General features: G+C 36.8%; 1 protein-coding gene across 8 annotated transcripts in view; it reads right to left on the bottom strand.

Annotated features, from left to right (window-relative positions):
• Positions 1-13,368, bottom strand: part of NCKAP5 (NCK associated protein 5) — a 431,207-nt gene that overhangs the window by 107,645 nt on the left and 310,194 nt on the right. For all 8 annotated transcript variants that reach the window (XM_032189919.1, XM_032189920.1, XM_032189918.1 and 5 more), the window contains exon 7: positions 13,089-13,238. In XM_032189919.1, the coding sequence (XP_032045810.1) occupies positions 13,089-13,238 (150 nt within the window). The remainder of the gene's footprint in view (positions 1-13,088; positions 13,239-13,368) is intronic.

The following is a 13,368-nucleotide window of genomic DNA, read 5'->3' as shown; positions in this document are numbered from 1 at the left end:
TTCACTTTCTTCATCCAAGTCACCCATAAGTCAACAGCCCCAGGTACTTAAAAATGAACTTCTTTTGATGGTTTCAGTTATGTCTCTCCCTTCCAGGTAAGGAGGCGAGAAGCAAAGCAAAGCAGTACAAGGTAGTGGTTTGCTGTGCTATGAATAGCATCAAATGCCATATAATGTGCAGGAATTGTTTTGTAGCCAATAGCTAACTTCTCATAACTGAATCACAAAATTACTGTTTCATTTCTTGCTGAAATAAAACTCAATTTGTAATCAGTTTGCATCTCCTGAAAGCTTTATATATATACATACACACATATATATATATATTTTTAAGAGACGGAGCAAGTACTAAATGATGCCCCTCACTCCACACAGCAATATGTGGTGGGCTGACTTCTGCATGGACATTTGTTAAATGATTTATTTTTAATCTTTGAGAGCAGAATAGTGAATTTACAAAGTAATTGCATTTTGCTCGACAGATAAACAGCTCAGGCCTCAAATTCTGTCTATTTAAAGTTTCAACATTTTGGAGTTCCGTCTGTTCTTTCTGCCCTGCGGACTACATTCATGTTAAAGAAGACAGATGTAGAGGAACGAGAATCCCTTCGAAGCTGTCTGATGTGACAGTACCTGACTGCTACCCTAATTTCTCACAGGGAATTTCTCCCATTGGGCTGGCTGATGTCTGGTGCACCCACATCAGCTTTTTGGCTTAGATAAGCAGTGAGCAGCCTTCTCAAGTATTTTTCTGATAAAAATCAGAAACTGACCAGGTTGCAGTTCACACTGTGGTGTGGCTTTGGGACCACAGACAACTGTCTGAGTTTCTTTCAGACAGAACCAGAGGAGGAACTCCAACACCTCCTGGGCTTGACTAGAGCTAGGCCAAAGGACTGCACCTCCCTGCACCAAAGGGAAAGGCAGGCCTGTTGGGAAGGCTTTCTCCTACATGAAACAGAGATGTGCCAGAGGCATTTTTTTTACTTGGATAATTTTACAACTTGGTATTTCATGAAAATATAAAATATGAAACTGTACAGAAACATAAACGATAAAGTTAGCTACACAGAAAAAAAAAAAAAAAAACAAACTTTATTTTAATTATATATTATGAAGTGTTACACGGTGAAATACTAAATACTTCCCTACTATTTATTCAATCTTGCTTTTCAGTATATAAAATTCTACTCAGAGCTTATCCTTTGTACTTTCGTTTTCTGGTAAACTATACCCCTAAGATGTCCAAGAAAAGCCTTACACTACACACTATGGGAACATGTAGCAAATTGCAAAAATTCTTAGAAAAAAACAAGCTTTGGATACCAATAACAGTTTCATATGGATTTTTTTTTTTTTTTTTTTAAGACAGGAAACAGTTATTTCTTAAATGTTGTGTGTATTACAGAAAGTGCATTCATTAGCATATTGTATTGAGTCATTTGCTATTTAAAAAATAAGAATAGAACATATATTAAGTCAAATTTGATGGGATTCAGAGGTGTTCCAGCAAGAAACTCAAGCATGAAAAGTGCAGCAGCAACAGCCCAACAGCCCAGCTGGGATCTACAAACTGAGCCAAAGTGGTGTCACACATAAGTAAGCACAACTCGAGTACAGCCACTGGAACTGCACCCACCTGCACACCTCCCAGTTTGACACACGATAGCCAAATACACTACTGCTAGGATCAAACATGAGGATATGTTGCTGTTATCTTATTCCAAGCTGCTGTTCAAGAGCAGTATGTGTGATTAATTGATTGGCCTAAAGGGAAAATGCGGAAAAAAGAACAAAAATAAATCAATGCGTGAAATACTATGCAATGTAATATATACCTAGAATCGATCATATTACTGCTATGTCAGTACAGGCTGCAGTTGGGAAATATCCCTGCCTGGCAGAGGTCACCAGCAGGGCAAATCAGTTGCTTAAAAACATCAGAAGTTCTCATCTCTTATTTCTATTCAATTTCTCTGTGAAAAATAGATTTTCCTCCTAATATTAGCAAGTCCTTTGTTACAATGAACTAAGAATGCCTAGTTTTACCAACCTAATTCGGTAAAAGTTTGAATAGATACCCTTGAGTCACTGTGAAGGACAAAACATTTGATAAAGAGTACAAAAAATACCATCACTGGTATGTAAAAATACATATTTTTATATATATATATCCCCCCACAAAGAGGAACCAAGAGAAAGACACAAGCTCTTTCCTTAGCTTTGAAGATAAGTCAACACTCGCCAAGCAGCTCTACAAAGATCCCCCAAAGCTAGCTCAGGTTGCTAACATCCTGTTCTAGCAGTGCTAAGGCCCTGGGTTTCCAGAGGAGTTAATTAGTCCCAACAAAAATGATGCTTCTGCTACCTGAAGTATCTTGCTTGGCAGTGTCAAACGCATGACAGCCTCCACAGCCCAACAAACCTTGGATCCACTTCTTCGGCTGACCTGATACTGTTGTTACGATAACTTTACAGAGGACAGTGGCTAACAAAATTACCATTTTTAAGTATTTTAGTCTTAGATTTGTTAGTGAATAATTTACTGAAAAGGTGAATGAAAAACCTTGGTCTTACTTGTTTCCTCTTTTTTTCTTTTTCTTAAGAACCTGAATATTAAGAGCAAGGTCATTAAAATCAGAAAGATTACTCTGGAAGAACTTGTCATTTGATTGTTGGAAGACAATAAGGAAACTTGAAAGCTTATAAATGGGAAGAGTTATAATTACTAAAGGAACCTTTTATCTTCTAAATAATATCCAGGTCTTGGCCTTGCATGCATCTATACTAAGCAGACCAGGAATAGGAAAGTCCATGAATTGCAAAGATGAATGGGCTCTGTCACCACCCGTAATGGAAGGCCAGTAGTTATCTCAGGTATTCCTGTGGGAAGGGAAGAAACTCTGCCCTCTAGATGGCATTATGCACCTGCATATTGCAGGCGCGTGCGGAGCCCTGCCAGGCAATTTAATCATTCCTCCACCTGCAGAGGAAACGCGGGCACATACGTCAAGAAGATCAGATGGCAGTTCTTGGTCTCAACGGAAAGGTGACAGCTGCACGTTGCTAAAAGGCAGAGCAGAGGCTACCCAGGGCAGAGACCCTGTCTGAGCCGTTTGACGTGGGAAGCAGAGGAAAGGTGCTCATCCTGAGAAGCAGCAGAATGGAGGCTCTCCCTGACACCATATGGGGAAAGGGAACTTAGAGCAGGCAGCGATGGGCAGTGTCTGAAAACAAATAATTATCAAACACTTGCAGAAAAAAGGGTAAGATTGTCCTTATGAAAAAACAAACAAACAAACAAACAAACAAAAAAACTATACTTGGCATTTAATAGTCTTGTATCTTGTAAACGTGTATTAAAGCATGGATATATACATGCAGGCATGTATGTCAGTGGATATAAGGTAACATCATATCCACATATAGCACTTTTGATGAAAAACTTAAATTAAATATTTGGTTAGTGGTTAACAAGCATCTATGGAACCATCAAGAAAAATCACAGTCCTACATAGTAGACCAAATGAAGACTATTCCATATTTGATTTATCTATTCTTTTTATATATTTATTACTAATCTTAAGATCTGGGCTTGTAGATATGATAGATTAAGTAGATTTAAAAATAATTGCTTTTTTTCTGCTGTAGATTTTTGAAGTGGCTGCATAATAATGCCAGTGAATATTGAATTCCACAAGTATGTTAACTGGAAAGATTTCACATGTGCAGGTAAACATACAGCCAACGCAAGAGCCCAAATCCACATCATGACAAGCACTTATATGCTGCCAGTCAGCATGGCTCTGGTAATTCCAGTAATTTGAGTGTAACTATACCTGCCCAGAGTCTCAGCTGTAATCTCTAATTTTGTGTTCCTGCAAGATGGAAATCACTGTCAAACTACTAAAAAGTGCATCACCATGCGGACCTCATTATTGTTTCATTTTCCAAGGCCAGTGCAAAGAAATGAAAAGAGAGTAATTATTTTTGCTATGTAAGGGTTGTAAGGGATTCAATTCAGTGGTTGAGGTAAATTAATTGGGATTTCCTGCGCAGCCAGTAGAGAATGCCCGCAGAATACAGGGATTTTCTTGATAATGCTACTTTGACATGAACTGCTGCTATTTATTTAGTTTATGAACTATACGACTCCCATTACTGTCAGCCAAATTGCATGCATTAGTATGCAAATTAAAAATATAAGGCATGATTCTAAAATCTGTTATGCAGAATCTTTCCTCTGAAATAAGTGCCGCTGTGAGGAATGAGAAGGCTCACAAAAGGGGCTTTCGTGGAGCCTGGCCCAGCCTGGCACACCTGATAGAGACTGTTTTAAAAAACTTCTGAGTCTCACTCTGAAATGATAGATGTGTTGGGATAAACACAGTCACCTAGATCTATAACATACTATTGGAAAATCTCATTTCACTCAGAGAGGAGAGTGAATTTTCAATTGTATCACATGCCTGATTGCTATAAAAGGTAAGTCGCATTATCTACTGATTACGTGCAAGAAGGCACTACAAATGGAGAAAAGGGCACTGAAAAACTACCCTTATTTAAATTATAAAAGTCAGACCAAAATATCAGATTCCTTCGGTGCAACCTAGCAAGGACTCTGCAGAACATGGTTAACATTTATTTCAATAGAGGAAATTTGACAGGTTTAATAAAACCACGATGATTTTCCTTCACTTCTGTAACTTACCTTTTCTCCACTACCTAGACCTATTTCTCAGACCTTCTGGCACCAAATCATTATTCTTGTTGCTATATTCAGTATTTTGAACTTCTTACAGAGTGGTTCAGCCAAGTAAGTACCACAGAAAAAGAATTATAAAGAAAAAAGCCATTGTAAAAAATTGGAATATCACAGAAAAATCTGCCCTTACAATAAATACAAGCAATTACAATTAGCTGTGCTAAAGCCAACATCTAAATGTTTATCTCTGTTCTCACTATTTTTTGTAAAAGTTCTAGAGCTCAATATAACATCCTAGGTATCCTAAAGTATTACTGTAATTTTCAAGTGTGCACACACCATAATTTGGGCAGAAAATGAACAGTACAGGTAAACTAAATACATTTCTAAACAGTATGCTGACCCAAATATGAATGTAAATTAAAAATTGTACAGAAGAGATGTTTCTTCCACATGGAAGATGTTGGATTTACTATCATGGAAAATGACATTTTTTGTTAATCTATTCTGAGAAGGTACAAATCAGGAATAACCTAAGTTATTTACTCTGCCTTTCTACCTCTCTCAGGTAGAGGTGCTTTGTACCTCACTCAGATAAAACTGATGTGTGTGATAAGAACATATCTGAAATATCTGACTCTAGTTTAGAAAGCTACTAACCTTTACTAAAACTTAAATTCCTTCCATAAGCAGGCTAATGAAGAAAAATTCTGATATGCACCAAAATTGCTTGTGATGGTGTATGACACAGAATTAAATGCAGTTTTAAAACTTCATAGAACAGAAATGCTAATCAGCACATATTCTGTGGATCAAGGAAATAGCACATCTTGAAAGATTACTGCTACACGGGAATCTCATAGCAGAAAGCAGAGAATCAATCTGAAAGCTTTTACCTTTTCACCACATGCCAAAAATTCAGAAGCCCTGCATGTTTTGACCAAACCCAAAACATTTAACTTCTGAACCACTGCTGTGTTGCTTTGTGGGAGATGCAATTGAATATTTTTTTTTCTTCTTCCCTATTTTTTTTCTAGGCTTTACTAGAAATGAAAACAATACCATCTGTCATTTGGACTAAAATTCCCAGGAGGCACCATGGTTGATTTTAGAAACTAAGTACTTTAAGCTCTCATTCAACTGGATAGTCAGAAAAACTCAGATATGCACGACCTCCCCCACCAGTCATGGATGCAATGACTTACCATGCAGACTTATTTATCTGAAGCCTCTATCCTAGCTCAGGAGATGGAGCTGTTTTGGTGGAACAGAGGATCAGCAGTCTCTCTCTAATGATACCATCAAATGGTTACAGCAACAAGAAAGAGCAAATCTCAACAGCTCTTCCAGTGGGCTATTTTCAACCTCCGTGCGTAAATTTATACCCACAGTAGATCTTGATTTTTGCATGCCAGAAAAGAAATTGCCATGAACTTTGTCTGGCTTAGATAAAAAATTGTAAAGGGAGTGAGAAAATAAGAAAGTCCATTTAGATCCTCAATATTTTAAATGTCTGTGAGAACTATATTCTCTTTTCTTAAATACTCATCACCTCCTAACTGAATTCAATTAGTCTGCCCAGAAGAGGTTTCTCTTAGTATTCACCTTCTGTATGAAGATATAATTTCTATTAACATCCAAACTGATAAGGTGCATTGACATTGAAAGCAACTCAGGGTGTGTGCCATCTATGGAGAACGCAGCTTCATGCATTCATCTGCAGCATGTAGGATGGGATGGAGAAAGCACAGAGGAAGATCCGATGGGCAGGAAGGCCCGCGTTGGCAAAAGGGAAGGTACAAGCATGTGGCAAAGATGTGCATTTAGAGACTACAGCAGGAAAGGGTAAGGACAGATGGCAAAGAGGAACGCATCCTAGAGCACAAAGGCAATGAGACACAGGTAGAAGCCACGGGATTTGTTTCTCAAACACTAGGAATAACTGAGCCACTGAAGATCTACAATGAAAGAGTTCAAGCATCAACAGATTATAGCATACGTTCCGCATGATAGTGCTTGTTTGGTTTTCATTTAAAAACGTATTCATTTCTTAGGAAGCCACAGCAGTTTGACAGTACTGTTACCAGCACAGAGCTGGAATAAACTGGGCTGTATTTGAAACCAGTGATGTGAGTCAATGCTGATTCATTATCAGCCTTTGTGTAACTTTGGAAATAAAACTTTTCCAGCCTCATCTTCTGATCCCTGGCTATCTATTAAGAAAAAAAAAAAAAAGACTTCTTAGGCACAGTTCAGAAAACAAATTATAAAAGTCTCCTACGAGGAGAGATTTAAAAGGAAGGAAGATTTAAAAGTAAAATAATCCAATAATTAGGATTAAGTAGGTTGGCCTTTGGTGATCAGCATATTGAATCTATTTATGTGGATTGTCAAGGCATTGGGCTAAGAAGAGGCCTCTGGCTGAATTAGTTTAAATGCACTTAGATATTGCATGTTTCTTTTCACATAAAATGATACAATTATTAATTGTCTTTACAATTGACATTGTAGTACATGGAAAATGAGAAAAAACAGGAAAACCATGTAAAAGCAAAACAAAAATCACACAATGCCAAAATAAGGCTCTCTTCTCAACACGCCCAAAGGAATGAAGTCACCTTCTCATATCTCTTTTTCATCTCACAGTTTGTTAATACCATGTGTCTCTTCTTCTACAGGGTAATAAAAGCATAATATGGGAAATACTTGACATACTTTCTCATTTGTTTAATGGTGATGATACAAGGGAAATTACCCCTCTAATATATTTGAACATTTAGCTTATTATCCTGAGTGAGTTTTGTCCCAAAAGCTCAATTTATTAAAACAAAACACATCTTTCTATGATGAACTGCAAAAGGACAAGAGGGCAGAATTTCATAATTAAAATCAGAGTATTTCCTTGACTCTTCCCTAGCGGATATTGGTTCTACTGCAGCTTAGTTTGCTGAAACTTTCATTGAGTCTCACTCACCCGCAAGCAATGAGATTTTCACACATGAATTAGGCTTTTCATTTGATAACTTCAACGTTACAATTTAATGCTACTCCAGTGGCTTGCAATTTGGTGCCGTGCTGCAAGGTTGTGAGCAGCCTTCAATCATTAGTTTTTGAGGCCAACAGAATTTGTTCCCATTGCAGAAGGTCTGGAAAGGAAGTAAGGGTAGTCAGCAAACCAGGGCAACCACTGAAACCACTTTTTTTTTTTTTCCCCCCCTGCAGAATGGATCTAGGATCTATAGTTTAGATTTTCCTTGTATGTGGTAATGGCTGGATAGACACATCCAGACTTGAAACCTTAATTCTGCCAAAGTTGTCCATTTTCCTCTTTGTTTCATGTGTAAAATGTTACCCTACCAGACTGAACCAGGGTATTATGGCCGGAGTTGTTTCCAGTTCCATGTTTTTAAGTAAAAGAGTACGTACAGACAGAAGAAGCTAGGCGAAACCAACCAGCTTCCCAAGGCATTTGACTGCATGCCCCATTCTAGCTCTTTGCTTGCCTCCAGGTGTAGTACCAGGGTAGAAGTAAAATAGTCTGTACAAGGATGCAGGAAATCTGGAGCTGAGACAGGAACTGAATCCAGCCTTCTTGAGTTTTCATCCCACCTTGACTCGCAATCCCCTTTCTTTTTGAAGAATTGAGGGGACACGGACTGTGTGAAAGGACACAGTATCAAGAAATTTTTTTTTTTTTACTGGCAAAGGAGCATCTTTCATATGAGGAAAGGCTGAGGGAGCTGGGCCTGCTCAGCCTGGATGAGAAAAGGCTCAGGGGGGATCTGATCAATGTGTATAAGTATCTGGAGGGAGGGTGTCAAGACGATGGGTCCAGACTCTTCTCAGTGGTGCCCAGTGACAAGACAAGAGGCAATGGGCACAAACTGCAACACAGAAGTTATATCTGAACATAAGCAAAAACTTTACTGTGGGGATGACTGAGCCCTCAGGCTGATTTGCGATAATAAATTCAAAAGCAAATACTGTGAAAAGAAAGTTGCTTTGAAAAGAAAGTTGCAGTACTGCAATGGCAAAGAAGGAAGTCTGGAAGAGCTCAAACATTTCATACAGTTAGACATAGTTAATTCATGCTGAATTATCGTCACCACATAAATGTCTGTGCAAATGACAGACTTTAATAAGCCTTCAAAGCTGACACACTATTTATCACTGATTAAATTTTTTAAATCAAAGTAACTATGGCTTTTACAGACATGTTTAGATTAAGACTGACACTAACTCAGTATATCAGTTTAAGTCACTTGCAATTATGCAGGTGCTTGGGCAGCCTGTAGCTCTGTCATTTAAGGCTAAATTGGGGCAAAGAGCCCGTATCCATGTTGGATAATGAAGCCCTTGTCTCAGGAGACAGATAATGATTTTCAAATGTAGAATATTCCCAAAGTTTTCCTCTGTGCACTGTGACTGTGTAATCTGTTCTTGCTGGAAAAAGGCTGTCACAGGGAAAGTAATAGTATAAAATCTTGCAGTTTGAGTCTGTGTAATACCCATCATCCCCAGGAGGTCAAATAAAGTCTTTGTGAAAATTTCCCAACTTACATGCATATGACTTTGGAAAAGCAATAATATTGTTTTAATGTAATTTCATATATATATATATACCTGAAATCATTATACAGGGGTTGATGCATGTCCAGAATAATTTATATTTCTTGTACATGCTGGCTACTGGTTTCAAAAACAAAACATAAAAGAATGCAATCCTTCTGCTGATGAAAACAGATTAAAAAATGAAATTCCACCGAGGAGTTGATGTTATTCCCTGTACTTCGTTAACATTTCATTTTTTGCAGCACTCCAAATACACAGAGTTATCAAGGATTTTTTTTTCTTTGTAAGAGTTTTAAGGCATTTGATCATAACAACTGCTGAAGTAAATTAAGTGGCATTTCATGAACAGCCAACTAAAAATGCTGAAGGCACAAAGTAGTTTTGATATCCAGGAAATCACAATTAATTTCAACTACATAAAACGGAATACAAGACTGTATGAACCATTTGTTATTTGTCACCTGTTTCATTTGATTAGAAACGTATGGTATTTATCAGTCAGTAGAGTGGAAATAGAATTTGCTGTAAACGATAAAGAATGTAAAAAGATTACAGGTAAAAGGAGCAATTGGGGAATATGTATATATATTTCTTATCGAAGTATATGATAGCTTTCACTTGGGCTGACTACAAAGACACTGTATTATACTGGTTTTTACTGTTCGGTGAGAAAATTTCTAGGTTAAACAGAATTTAATAAACCTAAAACATATTACAGACATTTATTTGGCAATACATTTGACAGCATCCGAGTATAAGAAAAGAAATGTTAAATACAGCTCCACTGATAAGGAAGTCATTTAAAGAAAGTTTTTCTCTGAAAATGAAGCCTAAGCCCTTTATTCCACTTGAAGCCAATAATTTGCTGGTCAGTATCTGACAGTCCAAGATGACTGCAGTTCTCTTCACCTTGCCAGAACTTCCTGAAGAAAACCACCACTCACCTCATGTCTACAATAGGAGTAATTGACAAAGGATGGGATAAAAACTATTTCATGCATGGATCAGGAGGTTTTTTTTCCCCATGTAGGTATTAAAAACAAAGAAACAAACAAACAAACAAAAAAAAACAATTTATTATCTTATATATGTACTGGCTGAACTGTCCATTTATTCCTGTGCTGGATGGCTTTTCTCTTTTTCTCTTCATTCACTTGAAAATCAGCTTGGACTTATCCAATTTTTTTTTTTGTTTCTTTGAATATCACCAGTCAAGAGAACATATTAATCAGGAAAAAAACTTAACTACTGAATAAAAACCTTTCTATAATAAAAACATTACACCAATTCATCACACTTTTCCCCGCATGGACATTATAGTATCCCTTTATATATACATACGTACACACAGGCCCTCATTTCAGGAGAAGTGCACCCCAGCAGTAGGACAGGGAGGGAGGGAGGATGGAATGCTCTAACAGACCAGGCTACATGGGTTAAACTGGTAACATGGACAGGAAACCCAAACTAATTTAAAAAAATAAATAAATTATACGAAGACATATTAATAGATTTTTAAAAGTGCTGATATTCCTGAAATTATAGTAAGAGGCTTTAATGAGTTAGGCCCCACATTTTCACTCTTTTCAGTAGTTCTGTTTATATGCAGTGTTCAGATTCTACAGTGCACAGATGGAGGACCAACTTTACTAAGTATTTTACTAGTCTTGTTGATTTTATTAATTGTGTATCATACTGTAACATCTAATAATGTAAAGTAAGATTAAAGATTCTGACACCCACTGCACAGGAACTAGCAAACAGCAATTTTTCGTTCCTTTTTATAAAGACTAATAAAATATTTAGAGTAATTGCTTTGCAAATAGTAAAGGATTAGAACTCCTAATTGCATATAACTTAAAAAAAAAAAAAGTATGTCTCAATTAATAAACCATAGAGTCTTTGACATTACAATTTATATTCTTCACAAGAAAAAACAAGTGCGAGAATATATGCCATTAAACAACACACAATTAACAACACTTTGTTTTAATTATCTTGGGCTACAATTAATGATAGTCCTACAGTTCATCCTTCAACTTTGATAGCTACTTAGACTACTTATGTAGATTAATTATTGAAGTATTGGCATTCACTAATAAGTGCTTTTTTAACAAGCCACTGCACAGCACTGACATCAGTGAGGGGATCTGTTCACTCACCTTCCAGGCCTAGATTCTGTCTGTCCATTATGTTATGTTACATATCTGGGCAGTTTGCCACAACTGATAAAGGCCGTGACATTGCTGAACAACTTCCTATTAACTGAGGACATAAAGAACTGAAACTGTCATGCAGACTGATTAAGATTCTGGCCAAGTAAACACAAGTCACGCGTATTTGAAAATTAAAGACCACAAAGAACATACAGTCATCCTCCACTGACAGATAAAGCAGGATGATAGTAAACTGTATATTTATCAGTGGTTTATGGGCCTTAAAAATTTCCTATTGAGCAGTTGGTTTCTGTGCAAAGTTAAGGTTAATTAATATTCATAGAATCATAGAATGGCTTGGGTTGGAAGGGACCTCAAAGATCATCTAGTTCCAACCCCCTGCCATAGGCAGGGATGCCACCCACCAGGTTAGCCAATGCCCCATCCAGCCTCACCTTGAACACCTCCAGGGATGGGACATCCACAAATTCTCTGGGCCCATATTAAATGTGTTTACTTTACAAACTGCTCATTATTTTAAAGAAAAACTACAGAGACTTTGTGTACCTTTCAGATTTCAGAATCTGTATTTAGATCCAAACAGGGTTATAACTGTCCGTGTTTTACTTTTAACAAAGTCCTCAAGAACAAAAATCCAGAGTTTTATTTTGATCAGAGTATAACTCAAAAATAGAAACTGTGATGAGAAAAAGTGATGGCAAGAGAGTCATCACTTTGAACTGAAAATGTATAAGGCCCAATGATGAAGACCTTGCTTACCAAGAGTAGGTAAAAGGCTGCTACAGTCACTGCAATGCATTCATTTATAAATACACAGAATGCAACATAGCTTGAACGGAAGAGAATGAAGCAAATGCTTTGTAAATTCAAAATGTCTTATTACTAGTTTTAATTTGTATTAAACTCTGCATAGTCTTAATGTTTTATATACATTGAAATCCATGTTTTTATCAGGGAGAACAAAGGAAGTTCATATATGTAAACATACATATATAAATATATAGTGGTTACAATCCTACCTGCACCTTCTTCATGGTTGCTTAACAAAACTAGAACTTTTTCTTCAGGAATTTTTAACCATCTTTAATTATAGAGATTATGATTAATAAGTACCACAAGATTCAGTACTTTGCATGCCCTGATTTTCCATTGGACTAAAAATGTGAAGAGTGCAGTTTTCCTTGTGGTCTACCAAGAAATAGATTTTCCACAGTCCAGCAGTAAAAAGACTTGAGCCAAGTCTTTGAGCACGCTGAGCAATAAACTACAATGAAGCGGCATTGGTTTTATGACAGTTGTTAAACCATCTGTATTTGTCTGAAAATATTAATAATTGAAATAAAAACAGTAAAAAAATTCTCTTTAAATGATCTCAGTTGAATTAAAATCAAGTATGAAGACTTTTATAAAGATATATGATGCTCAACATTAGAGAGAAATCCTTTCAGTGATTCTAAGACTGAGTTTCTTATTCATCCCTGGTAAATGAATTATAAAAAAGAAATATCCCATAATATGAGTACAGGTGAACTGAGAAAGATTAGATTTATACTACAGGGGAGATTCAGTGACAATAAACGAATGAGGCAGGGGACAAGGTGGGCTTTTATGTGTGAAACTGTTGTATTTCTTACCTCCAGAGCCTTCAAACGCTCTAATAGCAATTTTGTCTTTTCTTTTTCCTCTTCAGTGCTGCTGCTTTCACTTCTTGAATCTTCATCTACTACTGTGTGAATTTTTTCCATGCCTTCTTTACATTTCCTACTGTCTTCTGACAGCTTTTCCTGAAACGATTTTTTAAAATGTCATTACTCACAGGTGGAAATGAAGTTAACTATGCAAGTATCTTCAAATCTCCCTTGTATATGAATGAAAAAAAGACAGAGCAAATTGCAACTTACAGAACTAAATAAA

This window comes from Aythya fuligula, chromosome 6 (assembly GCF_009819795.1).
Source record: "Aythya fuligula isolate bAytFul2 chromosome 6, bAytFul2.pri, whole genome shotgun sequence".
Taxonomy (NCBI): Eukaryota; Metazoa; Chordata; class Aves; order Anseriformes; family Anatidae; genus Aythya; species Aythya fuligula.
This window is presented reverse-complemented; position numbering and strand designations above follow the sequence as displayed.